Source organism: Callorhinus ursinus, unplaced genomic scaffold (genome assembly GCF_003265705.2).
Source record: "Callorhinus ursinus isolate GAN/ISIS: 27379988/994484 unplaced genomic scaffold, GSC_fseal_2.0 scaffold42, whole genome shotgun sequence".
Classification (NCBI taxonomy): Eukaryota; Metazoa; Chordata; class Mammalia; order Carnivora; family Otariidae; genus Callorhinus; species Callorhinus ursinus.
Window position 1 is genome coordinate 46,500 of NW_027397104.1, and position 15,422 is coordinate 61,921.

Below are 15,422 nucleotides of genomic sequence, written 5' to 3' on the forward strand. Positions count from 1 at the left end.
AGTTACAGGCCCACACAGTCTCTCAGAGAATTATTTAATAAGATCACATACTTTTGGCTCAGATGTTTCTAACCACAAAAGCGGCAAGCCCGTGTATCAACACCAGTCCTCCTCCTGCAGGATCAGAACAGATGAGACTTTTCCTTGGCTCCCGTCCTGTGGGTCCAAGTCCAGCCTGCGCTCACTGACAGACTCCAGGGGCACAGTGGGCCTCCTGACCCTCAGCACCTCCTGTCTGGCTACAGCTTGAGTTCACTGGGCATCGGCTCCCCTCGCAGGCCAGCCAGCAAGTTGTCAGCTGCCAACAAGGACATGGTGTTTCGGGTTCCATAGGTGGCGCTGCCAATGTGGGGCAGGATCACTGGAAAGGGGAGGAGGAGAGGGAGGTAAGGGTGTTTCAAGAGCCTTAAAGTGGGTCCTGTTTTCCTGACTAGGGATTGCAGTGAGAAGAATAAAGAGAACCTGCCTTAGTATTCTTTGATTCACCTTCCTATCATTTGTCTTTGATCTGCCTACTGTCCTTACGCGCTCCACTCCTGTGGGGCTGAGGGTTAGGGGAACGGTATAGGGACTCGGGGCTACTGCAACCTAGGTGCAAGGGTGGCAAGAGATACGATCCTAAATACAAGGATGTCGAGCCCAGAAGGGGTCTTGGAGCCTATCTAGACACAGCCCTTCATATATCAGACGGTGAAACCAGGTGCCAGTTCAGCTTAGAAGTTTCAGCACTGATCGTCCACACCACACCCATGCCCCTGAAAGTGGTGCCACAGGGCTTCTGATCTACACAAATAACTACAAGATGAAGGGGCGGACAGACCAGCTCCCTCTGGCCCCACTGCAGAGCAAGTAAGGTCTCCAGTCCCCAAAGAATGCCTTTTGAAAGCAGTATCCAGGGCACTGAGCTGAACTGCCAGGCCTGTGGGGATGGGACCGTTCTCCCAGCCGCTGGCAACAGCCCAGGCGGGACAGCCAACGTTCCTCCGTTCAGCCTGGTGCGGACGGTGAGGACAGTGGGGGCCTTCCCTGTGGGGTTCCATCCCAGAACGTACATAAAGGACAGGGACTGGCTCAGCCCCTACAGTTATGTAAGAGTCTGGAGACAGAAAGCACACCAGCTACCAGGACAGACAGAACTTAATATAAAAAGCTGTTAACCAGGCACAAAGTAACTGGGGAGGCTAAGAAGCAACCACTGAGGCAGCACTTCTCCAAGTGCGGCCCTCGGCCCCGCAGCATCGGTGCTCAGGACGCCCCTCCCCTGCGGCGCAGTGTGCCAGCGTCACTAACAGCCTCAACAAGCACGGTCCCAGGTGTGTCCCACTGTGCTCGGTACTGCTCAGGGTAGCTCGCACCCAGCACCTCCAGACCACCTCTAACTCCCGCGGGCCCAGGTGACTCTGCATCAGAAAGTTCTCACCACAGTTCTTCAGGGTCAGGAGAGGGTGGTCTGTAGGCAGCGGTTCCGGGGTCGTCACATCCAGTCCAGCAGCTGCAATCTGCCCGCTAGTCAAGGCCTGGTACAGGTCGTCCTGGTTCACCACGTCTCCCCTGGGAAGGACAGTGGTGCCGCAGATGCCCCCACGCTCCCTCCACCCAGGCCTCCTCTACGGCAGAACAACCCACGGAATGCATTTCCCCGCGGACCAGGCACACTTGGCACTGCCTTTTAAAGCAGTAAGGCTGATAAGCTACTTCTTTACAGTAGTCTGTGCAGTAACACCGGGAACCCCAGCCCCACCACTCCATAGCTGTGTGACCTTGGGCAGGTGTGTCACCTTCCTCTGCAAGACGGGGAGAATACACCCCACTCCCAGGCGTGCTCACCGACCCCCTAGTGCAGGAACAGGGCCCACGATCTGCATCTGTGTGGGGCCCCATCCAGGTGTGTCTGCCCGAGAACGTGCTGAGAACCACGGCGTCATGCTGTGGGGCGCGGGCCCAACACAAGGATACGCCTAACCACATCCAACCGAGTGAGCAGCCCTCCCTCCTGTGACTGAGCCACTGAAGGAAAGAAAGGACTGGCTCGAGACTTCATCCTGCACCCGAAGTAATACTCGTTGCGGCAGGTACCAATGCGCAGCACCCGGCCCAGTCCTGGGTCCGTGCGGGGGGCTCTGTACACCAAGGCGGAGCCACCGTCGGCCGTCAGCGCCAGCCCTGTGCTCCCGCCCGATTCACTTCCCCTCCAGGGCACCTCCTTTGTGGCTAAACATTAATAATTACAGGGGCCTCTGGAGTGGAGAGACCTGAGGCGGATCCCATGGAATCCCTTCCTTTGCCTTTACTTGCCTCCAAACTGGTTTAAGCAGGTTCAAAGGGCACCATCCAGGCAGGGATTGGAGTGGCAGAGAGGGAGGGTCTGCCCCCATAATATGCCCAGTAGCCTGAAGGCACCCTGGGGACACTGTGATAAACCGAGATAAGTTGGGTTGGGACCTATCTTTCCAGAGGCATCACGGTTCAAGCTGTCACTAACTCAGACAGATAGACCCAGGCTCAGTGTTATGGAAGGTCAGCCTCTGAAGGGCTGTTAAGATCGTTACACCCAACTCTTTGCAGCAGAGAAGAACATGGGCTGCCCAAGGTTACCTGGTAACTTGCTGCTATCATGCCTCCACTCCCCAAGCCAACTCTGCCACGTGCCCAGCCCTGAGCATGGCTCAGGAAACTGCTGGGAACCAGAAAGGCCAGGTCTGCTCTGACAGCTCCTCCTCCCAGCCTGAGGCACTCTCTTGTGGCCTTTACTGTACTTCGGAGCTGGGGCTGCCTGGTGGTTGGTTAAGGGAGTGGTAGGCTCTGCCCAAGGCCTCAGGGACAAGCCTTGGGGATCCCGGCAGCAGGGACAGCCCCTTTCTGGACGTTTTCGGTGCCCCAGGGAGCTTGGGCGGCCCCAGTGTACCTGCTGATGTTGACAAACACAGCCGTGTTTTTCATCTGCTGGAAGAAGTCCTTGTTGCAGAGCCCCTTGGTTGCAGGGGTTAAGGAACAGGCCACGATGATGAAATCAGACTCAGCAGCCAGCTTGGGGGTGGACACTGGGGGAGGGCAGGGTTCCATGAGATGCTGAGTCCCAGGCTGGAGACAGCAAAAGGATGGGAGACCAAACCCTTGCCTCCTCCTGCCAAACTGGAAACTCCCAAGATGCTTCCTGAAGGCCGCGTGTCCGCCCAAACACCTCTGATAACTGACAGCTACTGGTGGGGTCCTGGTGTACTACATCGTTTATCCAGCCCCCTGGTCTCACAGATGGGGAAACTAAGGCCAGAGAGGGACAGGAGCTTGGTTCAAGGTCACCACCTTCAGGGCCCAATGTGCCAAGGGCGTGAGGAATGGCTAAGATCCAGGTGCCCTGTGCTCACGGCACCGCGCACCCTGCCAGGGGGCTGGATCCACTGGACACAAGGCTGGGGGACAGTGCTCACCAGTTTATTAGGGAAACTGGGTGTCCAAGTTCCCAGCAATTCCTTACGTCTGTCACCATCCCTGCTGCTCTGCCCAGGCACAGAGGGCGGTGACAAGGAACTCTGAGAGACAGGAAGCCTGGAGAGTTCTCGGGCGCGAAGGGAACCCACTGTGTGGCCTGGGTACATCCCTGTGCTCTCCGACTGGGCCCCGGTGGGTTAGCTAGTACCTGAGGGACGCCACAGGCCCCAGATGCACCTGCCTGAAATGCTGCCACTACAGAAATACAGAGGACCCTCTAACCAGGTACAGATGGGGCTCCTATGGAAATCAAGGTTTTACTTACCAAACTCTGCCTGGAATTCTGCAGCTTCCTGAGGCCTAGGCTGGCGCCCCGTGTACAGAAATCTCTGGACGCCAAATGGCTTCAGACGCTGAGCAATGGCCTGGCCTGGAGGCAAAGAGAGTCCTGGCTTGTCTCCAACACCTCAGAGGGCAGAAGCAGCACCCAGCGGCTCCAGGGACAGGGAGCCCCGGGGGGTGGGGGTGGGAAGCATACTTCTGACTTTAACTGGTCCTGCCCCACTAGAACCAGCCCCCCCACAGGCCCACACCGCCCTTAGGGGGCCATGTGACAGCCCTTCAGAGACCCAGAGGCAGCACCACCGCTCCTCGGCAGTGGTGACTGGCTTCTGCTGTCCTCACACGTCCTGGGCACCTTGAGGGCCACGTGCTAACCATCCCTGAGAACTGCGTCTGGCATACCAGGACCAAGCAGTCCCCCCCGCTCCTTCTGGACCCTCTGCTTTTATTGACGCAGCCCAAGACCTCTTAGGACTTTTCAGTGGCGTGGCCAAACTGCCAACTCGCCCCAAATCTTTCAAGACACTTTCCCATGTGCTGCTCAGGAGACAGGCTTGGGTCGCTGGATTTCCAGAATCAGAATGTGCCCCAAAGCTGGTGGGTTCCTCCAAGCAACTCCCCGGTGTGAGGCACTGCTGGCCGGCCACACTGTCCATACTCTCCCGCCTCCCCTCACCTCTGGACTGGGCCGATGCCGGAGAGCCACGGACAGCTGTGTGGCCAGACTTCTCCAAGCCGGGGCCTCTGGGAGAAAACTAGCTCTGCCCCGTCGGCAGAATCACAGGTAAGCTCTGCTCCCTGGACCCGCTGGTTCCTGAGTTAAAGCTTTACATTCCGGCAGGCCTGGGGGAGCACGGGCTGTCCCACAGGAAGCCCCTCCTCAAGGCCCCAACCCAGCCATCGCCACTTTCATCTGTTGTGTATGGAGCTCTAACCACAAAGAATCCCGACTCATCAACTTGCTTCTGTCACCTAGCAAGTTCTTAAGGAACTCCTATTTTCATTTCTTTTATTTTTTGTTTCTGCCAGTGTTTTATGAAGCTGGGTCTGTCCATTAGATGTCCCTACTGCATGCAAAGTGCACTGGGAACTTGGCCAGTGGTGACCACTCTTTCCAAAGGATGGCCAACACCCAGACACCGGGCACCAGAGACTCAGATGAAGCCAAGGTTGCTGCGGCAGGCCAGAGGGAAGGTGGGGGCCTCACCTATGCGCCCCAGCCCGATGATACCCACGGTGCTCCGTGTGAGTCCATAGCCACACATCCACAGGGGTTTCCACGAGGTCCAGCCACCGCTGTGGAGAGGGGTGGGGTGGGTAAGAGCCCCAGCCTCGGGCAAAGATGAGGGCTCTCAGTGAACACACAAACCCAGGACCCGCAGGCAGGGGCTGTGGTCTAAGGGGTAGAAGACCCTGCTCTCCAGCTCACAGGACAGCCTGTAGCATGAGTTACGCCATAGCCACTGAGCGCTATGGATGAGCAGCTAGAATGACTCTTCCTTTAAAGCCACTGGACGACACAGACTCCGAGGGCTGGGAGGGGCCTTAGAAGTTCTCATCCCATTTTGCAGATGGGGAAACTGAGACCAGAAAGGGTGCCCTGCCTGAGGCCACATCCAGCCAGGGCAGAGGTGGGAGCAGCAGGTTGCAAACTTGGGATCTGAAATTCCAAAACCAGTATTCCCAGTGCCCCAGGGAAGCAACACAAAGTAAAGCCACAGGCCCACCCATTGCCCTGGGTGGACAGGGGGATGGAGGCTGCCTTGAGCCACCTCCGAGAAGGGTGCCGACTCCCCGGGCAGGAGGGTGAGCGGGACGTGCGGCACTGTGTCTCCTCAGCCCAGTGCTGCCCTCGGTGTCTGCCTCGGCCCCAGGCCCACCCCGGGGCCCCAGCTCCTCGTCCACAAACCCCGAGGGCCTGCACAGGCCTGTCTGCCGGCCTCCCTGCAGCTGCAGTGCCTTCCCGAACCCTCTATAACACACAGACCCAAATCCCTGATCCGAAACCCTTGGGCCAGGGTTTTCAATTTTCAGATTTTAGAAAGGTTGGTGCATATTCTCTAGTCTATATAACACCCTCAGCAGTGTCTAGGGTGGTACCTGTTGTCAAACACACCAGTTATCTGCAGCAAAACATGAATATTCAGAGTGAGAAAAATAAAGATCATCAATAGCCTCCTGTCATTTCTAGTCAGGTTTTGCCACCAAAAGATTTATGAAACCACCTTCAGTTTTCTGAGCTTCTGGGATCTCTGCATCATGAGCAAGGATGGAGGACCTATCTCCTCTATGCGCTCAAGAGGATGCCCACCTGCTACTTCTCGTGGGAAGCCTCTGATCCATACTCCTGCCCCTACTTCCTCGCCAACCGGGCAGGACTGATCTGGCCCTCCTATCCTCCTCTCTCACGATTTCCCCTCAAAGCCACGATTCCCCCACACTTCTCTTCAGCTCTGCCCTGTCCCTCAGTAGTCTGGCTGAGTCTGTCCCTGCTCGCTAGATGAGGCACCCCCGGTGACAGGGATCACATCCGGGCCAGGGGGACGCTGGGGGCTCAGGAACCAGCTGCCGAGCACAGCCAACTTTCCTGTCAGGGGTTCACTCACTTCTTCACCTCCTCGATGGCTTCTGGCAAGCGGCGACAGGTGGTGAGCAACAGGGACATGGCGAGTTCTGCCGTGGCGTCTGTCAGGACATCCGGGGTGTAGCCCACACGGATGCCGCTACGAAGCAAAGATGTGGTAGTCACCCAGGCCTCAGGCACCTTCACCAATTTCTAGCTCTGGGACATCTCCAAGCTGCTGCTCTGCTCCCTCTTTGCACTGCCCACTGGGAAGCTCTGAGTTGTAAAGGAGCAACTCAGGGACGGTCAGCCTCCTTCCTGGCTCGCTTCTCTCCCGCGTGGCGAAGGACGCGAAGATGAAAGACCACGGCCCCAAGTCTGGGGCAAATAACTACTCGACCTTTCTGAATCTCCTCATCTAACGAGGGAAGTAATACTACTACTAGCCCTTCCTACTTCAAGGGGTTGTGGTGAGGGTCAACAACCAGGCTGAACAGGAAAGGGCGCCACCGGGCAGATGTCGTTACCCACAGCTCCTGACGGTTCGGGGCCTGTCGCACCCGCCCTGTGCTCATGCGGATGGCCTGCACGCTCAGCCCCCTCACAGTCTCACTGAAGGGCGGAGGGGGTATGAGCAAATAAAGACCCAGCTCTCTTTCCCGCTCTGGGGGCCAGCCCTCACCCCAGGCCCCTTCCAGAGTGCAAGCTGCTTTTACCGCTTCTTGATTTCCTCCAAAGCCAAGTGGTCAACGCCCACAGACATGGTGCTGATGACTTTGAGATTGGCTCCTGTTGTGCAGAAAAAGCACTGTTTGTATTTTTCCTTGTGGGGTTCCAACCCACACCACTGGGGATACCATGGGGCCATCTGCTTGTTATTATTTTCTGAGAGTAAGAGGAAAGGCCGACATCTCTGTTTCTCCCTAGAATCCTGAACAACCCTACCTGACAGACTTGACCATCTGACTTGACTCCTCCATGTGCAGACGCTGTGGCTCAGGGAGGTGAAGTGGCCGGCCCCAGTCACAAGCTGCTGAGTGGTAGAGCTAGGCTTTGCCCTGGGGCCTCTGACACCAAGGCCTACACTCCTACCCATGGGAATGTTCCCTCAACAAAGCCTCCAGTCTCCTTTGACTGCACCTGGGGCCCTGCTGTGGACACACTGAGGTGTCCACTGGGAAGTGGCCAGGGTGCGACCGCCTCACACCCTCTCTACGGGGCAGGGCACCAGAAAGCTCCAGGGCCAAGGCTGGAGCATGGATTGGCTCATGAGGGTTCTCCCCATCCGGCAGCCTCTAAGTCTGAATCTTTCCTCAAAACAACTTTCTAGGGTGACATTTACCCTGGCCCAGGGCTGGGCCCCGTGGCTGGGGCTGACACACCCCGGGTACCTACTGGTGCTGGCACTGAGACGGGCCCTCCTACGGGAGACAAATGAGCCCAGAAGGGACAGGGCCTTTCTCGAGGTCATAAAGCAAGGCTGTGGCAGGGCTGGATAAGGGCCCAGGGACTCGGGTGCTCCCTCCACGCCACCTTTTGCCCTGCTAGCTCCCTGCAGGGATTCACAGCCAGGAGAGGAGCAATGCCCGTGACAGGGAGCTGCACACAATTGCTCCCTCTGGCCCTAGTATAGCAGTGAATGCCTTCAGAACTCAGAGAGGTCACTGCGGCCCGTGGGGAGCCAGCCACAGCAGACTGATGTGCCCTACGGGGCCAAGACACCCTTGGAATCCTCCCCAGCCCTGCCCAGTGCACACACCTGCAGCATCCAGGAGCCTCTTGTCTACTCGGTCAGAGAGGAGGCAAAGTAGGCCGTGGGCCCCCACCACACCTCGCTCCAGCTCCTTGGCAGGGATTGGCTCATCTGAATCCCAGTGCTCCACCTCACAGCTAAAGACCAAAGAAAAACCACTCAGAAGCAGGGGAGCGCCACAGATGCCCCCCAGCCTCCCAAAGGTCCCTGGGACTGCACCTCCCTCTCAAAGTGAGAAACACTGCCTTCTGCTTGCTCCAGCCTCAGGCTGCCTGGGGCTGGCTGAGGAGTCAGGGTCAGGCATGGGCGGCCTCAGAACTGTCCTGAGAGGGTGGCTGAGGGTAAAGGGCTGTCACAGAGTGGAGGTCACCAAGGCCTGACAAGAGCCTAGTCTAAAAGGAGAAAGTCATGGGGACAGCTCTCAGCTCAAAGCAAGGAAGAACTTTATCACCCTCACAGGAGGCCTCATGGCCAGTGGGGGGCGGTGGCTTGAGGTGGGCAGTCCCTGGACCAGTTGAGGCTTGACTGTACTGTCCTGGGAATCCATGCCACGGGAAAGTCTCCTACTTGCACTCTGATAAGATCAAAGCAATGCACCGTGGAGGAGTCAGAGGGCACACCTCCACAACAGCTCATAAGCAGTGGAGGCGTTCCCAGGGGTGCTGCCCAGCCTCCCAGTCCTTGCCATTTAATTCAGTGCCCCCATCACATATAGCAAGACACAGGGCGGCGGCCGGCACCTCCCAGGACACCCTGCTGCAGCACCTGGCCGACCAAGTGCCTGGCACAGGCCACCCTGCACCCTCCTTTCCACGGGCACTGCACTCAGAGCTAGAGCTGCTCGAGCCCCGGCCACGACTGCCCCCACCCCGCCCCCAGTGCTTGCAACCTGGCAGGTCCTTGGCAAAGGTTTTGTTGCACTGAACAAAACAAACAAATCTCATTTTTGCATGGCCCTGGTTTCTGAGCCTGGGTTCCACCTTCTCCCTGCCAGACATTGGCTGCCCAGACCTGGATAACAGTGTTCCCGCTGCAGTCAGACACGCTAAGGTCAAATCCCAGCTCTGCCACACTGCAGCTGTGACTTTGGGCAAGGCACTTAACCTCTCCCAGTTTGCTCATCTGTAAAATGGGAATTAGAATACCAACTTCAGAGTGTTGCAAGGATTAAGCATTAATGTCTGTGAAAACCTGGAAAACTGGCATGTTAAGGGTCATGAGAGGCCCCTGCCAACTGTCCAAAGGGACCAGGCCAGTGACTGCGAAAGTCCGGGACCCTGACAAAAGTGACCTCAAGGGTAAAGGATTAACAGCCTGGATCTTGCGTCACCGGCCGCCTCCCGTCTCCCCAGGCCTTTCCCTTCACCCGCATTGCACATGCCAGGGGAGCTGCGGGTCCCGACGTCACTGCAACAGGCTTGGACAAGACTAGGCCGCAGAGAACTTTCTTTAAGCCTCCCAAAACTCCATGACCGTCCAAGGCCGGGCACAGGTTGGCAAGGCCGGCCAAGACGCAAGCACAGGATCCCGGCTCCCTCTGGGCCCTCCCCACCAAAAATAAGTGGGGTTCAGGGGGCCGCCCCCAGTCCGCTCCGGCCCGCCTGGAGACGCTGAGTCACCCAGGGTGCGGGGTGCCGGAGATCCAGGGGAGGACCCGGGCTCCGCAGCCCCTTCCCCGACACCACCCCCAGCCCCAGCCCCGGCCCGGGGACTCGGCGTGCGGCGGGGGCGCGGCGCGCTTACTCTGCGGCCCGGGCGAGCGCGGCCCAGCCCTCGGGGGGGATCCTGCGGGTGACAAACACCTTCATGAGTCTCACTGGCCTCATCCACCTCGCAGCTGCGGGACACTGACCGGACCTCCAGACGGAAGCGGGTCGCGACGGGAGGCGGGGCGGGGCCTCGGAAGGGGCGGGGCCGGAGCTGGGCGGGCAGGGGCGGGGAGGGAGCAGGGTGGGGGGAGGAGGGTAGAAAGGAGGAAAGATTGGGGGTGAGTGGAGGTGGGGGAGAGGAAGGCTGTGGGCCTCGAGGAGCGCGAACTGTGTGTGTTCAGGGAGTGGCAGTGACAGTGTGACTCTTTGTGCGGTGTAACTGTGGCGCCCCTAGGTGTGTGTCTCGTGAAGCTGTGTTCGTGATCAAGCCCTCATGGAACTGGGACTTGTTCTGGGGGCCTTGGCCCTTGGCTCCCAGGGTCCCCCTCAGGGACTGGCAGGTGTGTCTGGAGTTGGAGTTGGGGTGGGTAAAGGGGTGTCCAGGAGAGTCCTGTGTGAGTATGTGTGCACGTCTGTCAGGATGCCTATAGCTATGGAAGTGTGTCTGTGTCTGGAGAACGGAAATGCAGTCAGGGACCATCCTAACTCCCAGGGCCTGAGCACCCTAGTGGTCCTTGCTAGGTCTGTTCCATTATGGTCACACTGTTCCCAGCAGGGGCCTTTAGTCACAGACTGGGCTCTGAGCCAGGCCTCTGCCTTATATACTCAGGAGGCTGGACTGGGGCAGTCTGAACCCAGGCATGGCCCCTTTAGTATCTGGTGCAATTCCCCCATATGAAACCCACAGCCGTGGGGGGCAGTTTAATTGGTTGTGGGCCACTTGGCATGCTGGACAGCTGCTGGCCGGCTGGAGGCAGGTCATGCAGAGGGCCGGGGCCAGGGTGCTGGATAGGGCCATGTGGAGTCACAGGCAGACCTGGGCTTTGCAATCCGATGTACCTGGGTCTGAATCTCAGCTCTGCCACTTACAAGCTATGTCCTCTTGGTCGGTTCACATCATCTTTCTAAGCCTCAGTTTTTAGCTACAAAATGGGGTAAGGAGCACTTACCTTTCAGGGTTATTGTGATGATTAAACCAGCAATGTTTGCACAGGCCCTGGGCCATGGTAGGTGCTCATCAAGCTCAGGTTCTGGAGCCATTGTGCACGGGCTTAAATCCCAGCTCTGTCAGCCACTGACCAGAAGTCAGTAAACTTCTGTGTGCCTCAGTTTCCTCACCTGTGAAATGGGAATAATAGTAACACCTGAATCATGGTTTGTTGAAAGGATGAACTATGTATCGTCCTGTGTGTTACCACAGCATATAACACATGGAGTGCGTGCCCGACAAAGGGTGACACAGCCAAGGAGACCCACCCTGGTGCCCTGAGGCTGGCAGTTGGTCAGAAATCGAGATGCCAAAGTCCAACTGAGGATAACTGGGAGGGTCCCAGGCCCAGGAGCACCCAGAGGACAAAAGCCCTGCCTGGCAGTCTCCTCCCCTTCAGTCTTACCAGAGTCCATTTCTGCCCCCTCGGGGCCCAGAAAGGAACCAGAGACAGGCACGGGGAGGTAACATGTCCAGTTTGGGTTCACACAGCAAGTCACTGGAAAGGCCAGAGCCAGTGCTCTGGGTCGTCTGCACCCCTGGCAAGTGCTGCACTCTGCTGTCTCCCCAAGTCACACATTAATAAATGCCTAACCCACAGATGGTGATCTGCACTGCAGGGCCATCTCAGGGACAATTTCTGAAATACTTCAAACATTGACACAACGAGGTGTTTTTCTGTCTCCAGCAAGGCCCTTGGGGGGATGACACAGCTGGGTGGCTCCAAACTCTGTTACTCAATGGTGAGACCTGAGCGCAACTCCTCCCACACGCCAGGACAGGCGAGGACACGGGATAAACCTGTCCACCGGGGGCGGGAGGGGGCATGATACATTAATGGGTCCCCTCCCCTAAGGCAGAGTGCTCAATAGGTGCTAACTGGACAGGAGGTGTGAGCCAGAACAGAGAGCCAGCTAAAGGTCCCTGAGGAGGGAAACTGTGAAGTGGTAGGGAGAGAGGATCTGAGCTGGAGAGGGGTTCACTGAGTACAACTAACCATGGAACGAGTCGCTAATATTGATGGAGCTCTTACTAAGTTCCAGGCACTGAACACGGGAACTCACGAATTTAAACATCCCAACCCCTTGAGAGTTGTGCTGTTATTCTGCCCATTTCACAGATGAGGAAACTGAAGGCAAGCATGGTGAAGTTTGGAGAGCCTGGCTGGCTGGATCAGTGGAGCGTGACTCTTGGTTTTGGTGTTGTGGGTTCGAGCCCTATGTTGGGTGTAGAGATTACTTAAAAATAAAATCTTAAAAAAAAAAGAGAGAGTGCTGAAGTTATTTGTTTAAGGTCATACAGCTACCAGGAGGCAGAGGTTGGATTCAAGTCCCAGCACCCCAACTCCAGACCCAGCACCCTGACTCCAGACCCAGGCTCTTAACCACTGTGCAAGTCTATGGGAGTGGACAGGATGTGTTAGTCCGTTAGGGCTGCTATAACAAAATGTTATATATTGGATGGCTTTTTTTTAAAGATTTGTTTCGTTTTGTTTTAAAGATTTTATTTATTTGAGAGAGAGAATGAGAGAGAGAGAGCACATGAGGGGGGTTCAGAGGGCGAAGCCGACTCCCTGCTGAGCAGGAGCCCAATGCAAGACTCGATCCTGGGACTCCAGGATCATGATGTGAGCTGAAGGCAGTCGCTTAACCAACTGAGACACCCAGGCGCCCGTGTTTTGTTTTTTTGACACAGAGAGAGAGAGAGCACGAGCAGGGGGAGCAGCAGAGGGAGAGGGAGAAGCAGGCTTCCCGCAGAGCAGGGAGCCCGATGTGGGACTCGACCCCAGGACCCCGGGATCATGACCTGAGCCGAAGGCAGACGCCCAACCAACTGAGCCACCCAGGCGCCCCTATTGGGTGGCTTAAACAACAAACATTCATTTAACACAGTTCTAGAGGCTGGAAGCTCAAGGTCAAGGCACAGGCAGATTTGCTGTCCAGTGAGGGCTTCCTAATTCATAGATGGCTGTCTTCTTGCTGTGTCCTCAGAGGGTAGAAGAGGCAAGGGAGCTCTCTGGGGTTTTTCTTAAAAGGACACTAATCCCACTGGTGAGGGCTCCACTCTCATGGCCTCACCTCCTTTTTTTTTTTTTTTTAAAGATTTTATTTATTTATTTGACAGAGAGAGACACAGCGAGAGAGGGAACACAAGCAGGGGGAGTGTGAGAGGGAGAAGCAGGCTTCCCGCCGAGCAGGGAGCCCGATGTGGGGCTCGATCCTAGGACCCTGGGATCATGACCTGAGCCGAAGGCAGATACTTAATGACCGAGCCACCCAGGTGCCCATTGGCCTCACCTCTTAAAATGCCATCACCCTGGGCATGAGGATTTCAAAATATGAATGGGGTGGGGGGACACAAACATTCGGTCAATAACAGAAGTAAAAGGGGCAAGTGAGGAACTACATCTAAGGTATTGCCTTAGGAGGACTCTTGGAGCTGGCTGTCACTTTGTCACTTCGATGGATATCCAGGAGGAGGTGCAGGGTTTGGGGAGGCTGAGTTCAGCTTGGCAAGGAATGAGTTCAGGATGCCTGCGAGATGTTCTGAGTTTCTGGTGGAAAAGCCCAGGAGGGAGGTAGGGTCTGAAGGTCAGGGACAGGTCAGGGCTGGACATAATTCCAGAGTCAGCAATATGCCTAGGAGACACCTGGGCAACTGAGAGCCAGGGCCCTAGTTCTGGCAGGGAGATCACGACTCAGAGCACACAGAAGTTCAAAATGACAGTATGAAAAGGAGTTTTTGTAGGGCTTTTCTAATTTCACTTTTGCGTATAATTTCACATCTCCATTGAATCCCTTTGGAACACCGTGTGTGTATGGTTTGAGGAGGTGCTTGCCTGAATGTTCTCAGATGGCTATCCAGTTATTCAAGTACTATTTTTAAATGAATGTTTTCTTTAATTTGGGAATAATTCATAAATGCACAAGATGCAAATTCCCAAAGGCACACAAGGGTATAAGGTGGAATTGTTTCTCTTCTCCCCGGTCCCCCCACTCAGATCCTCTCCCCAGAAACAGTGGCATCTTGCCAGAGGGGCTTAATATTTACAAGAATATGCGCACACTTTCACAGAAATGGTAGCATGTACACACACTTTGCATCACCCGGTTCTTTACTGAACGGTGTATCTTGGTGGCCACTCTACATCAGTACACATGATTCTTTTTATTGATGCAGAGTATTGCACTGTAGGAGTGAACCATAAACAATTCCCTACTAAGGAACATTTAGATTGTTTCCCCATCTTTTACTATGACGGTGCCCCAGTGAAGAACCTTTGGCAGATGTCATTGTGCACAGGTGTAAATGCAGCTGTAGGATAAATTCCTAGAAACGAAATTGCTGGGTCAGAAAATACATGCACTAGAAATTTTGACAGATTCTGATAAAATGTTTCTCACAGTTGTTCTGTATTCTCTTACGGGTAATGTATGAAAGCACCTATTTTTCTATAAATTCTCCATTGGTACGCTTTGCCTGTGCAGACAAGCTGGGCATCTTTGTCTTAGTGATTTGCAGGCATTATTTGTACAATAAGGAAATTAGCCCTCTGTCTGTAATATGAGTTGCAAATATGGTCTTTCCCCCAGTTTGTGTTAGTCTTGTGATTTCGTTAACTTTTTTTTTTTTTAAGATTTTATTTATTTGACCGAGAGAGACACAGCGAGAGAGGGAACACAAGCAGGGTGAGTAGGAGAGGGAGAAGCAGGCCTCCGCGGAGCAGGGAGCCTGATGCGGGGCTCGATCCCAGGACCCTGGGACCATGACCCGAGCCGAAGGCAGATGCTCAACGACTGAGCCACCCAAGCGCCGCAATTTTGTTAACTATTTTTAATGCAGACATTTTTGCTTCTTTATAACTTCTACATTTTGTCACACATAGTGCATCAGGTGTCTGTTGCTGTGTAACGAATTATTTCAAAACAATGCCTTAAAGCAATGGCAATCATTTCACTATCATCTCTTATGGTTCTGGACATTGGCTAGGCTCAGCTAGAGCTTCTTTTCAGGCTCTTGCATGTAGTCAGAGGCTGGTTGGGCTGGAGTCATTCCTATGTCTGCTCATTAGTGCTGGCTGTCAATTGGGCCCTCGGCTAGGCTGTTGGTCTGGACATCTATACAGGACCTCTGCCTGTGGCCTGGACTTCCTCCCAGCCTGGAGCCTGGACTTCCTCCCAGCCTGGAGCCTGGGCTTCCTCCCAGCCTGGAGCCTGGGCTCCAAGCGTAGGCCATTCCAAGAAAACAGAAAGGGGGAAGCTCTCAGCCTCTTAAGGTCTGAGCCTGGAACTAGTACTACATCTCTTCTGCTGTATTCCATTGGTCATGCAGTCACGGAGTCTTTTTCTCTTCTTTCTTTCTTTTTTTAAGATTTTATTTATTTGTTTGAGAGAGAGAGGGAGGGAAAGAGGCAACAGGGGAAAGGGGCAGAGGAAGAGAGAGAAGCAGGCTCCCCCTGAGCAGGGAGCCTGATGTGGG

The 15,422-nt window shown here is 55.4% G+C and overlaps 1 protein-coding gene across 1 annotated transcript; it reads right to left on the reverse strand.

Moving 5' to 3' along the window:
- Window positions 1–20: 20 nt before the first annotated feature.
- Window positions 21–9,980, reverse strand: GRHPR (glyoxylate and hydroxypyruvate reductase). Its single transcript, XM_025852977.2, has 9 exons — window positions 9,831–9,980; window positions 8,094–8,224; window positions 7,051–7,123; window positions 6,378–6,494; window positions 4,979–5,067; window positions 3,755–3,859; window positions 2,906–3,041; window positions 1,421–1,551; window positions 21–361 (listed from the first exon to the last, which is right to left on the reverse strand). Exons 1-9 carry the CDS (start codon window positions 9,911–9,913, stop codon window positions 240–242), a joined length of 987 nt encoding a protein of 328 aa, XP_025708762.1. The 5' UTR covers window positions 9,914–9,980; the 3' UTR covers window positions 21–239.
- Window positions 9,981–15,422: the final 5,442 nt, after the last annotated feature.

Coding starts and splice junctions, on each gene's coding strand:
- GRHPR (XM_025852977.2), bottom strand. CDS start 9,913: ATGAGGCCAGTGAGACTCATGAAGGTGTTTGTCACCCGCAGGATCCCC. Junction 3,860..4,978: donor CATCGGGCTGGGGCGCATAG/GTGAGGCCCCCA, acceptor CTTTGCCTCCAG/GCCAGGCCATTGCTCAGCGT. Junction 3,042..3,754: donor AGAATTCCAGGCAGAGTTTG/GTAAGTAAAACC, acceptor GCCCTCCCCCAG/TGTCCACCCCCAAGCTGGCT.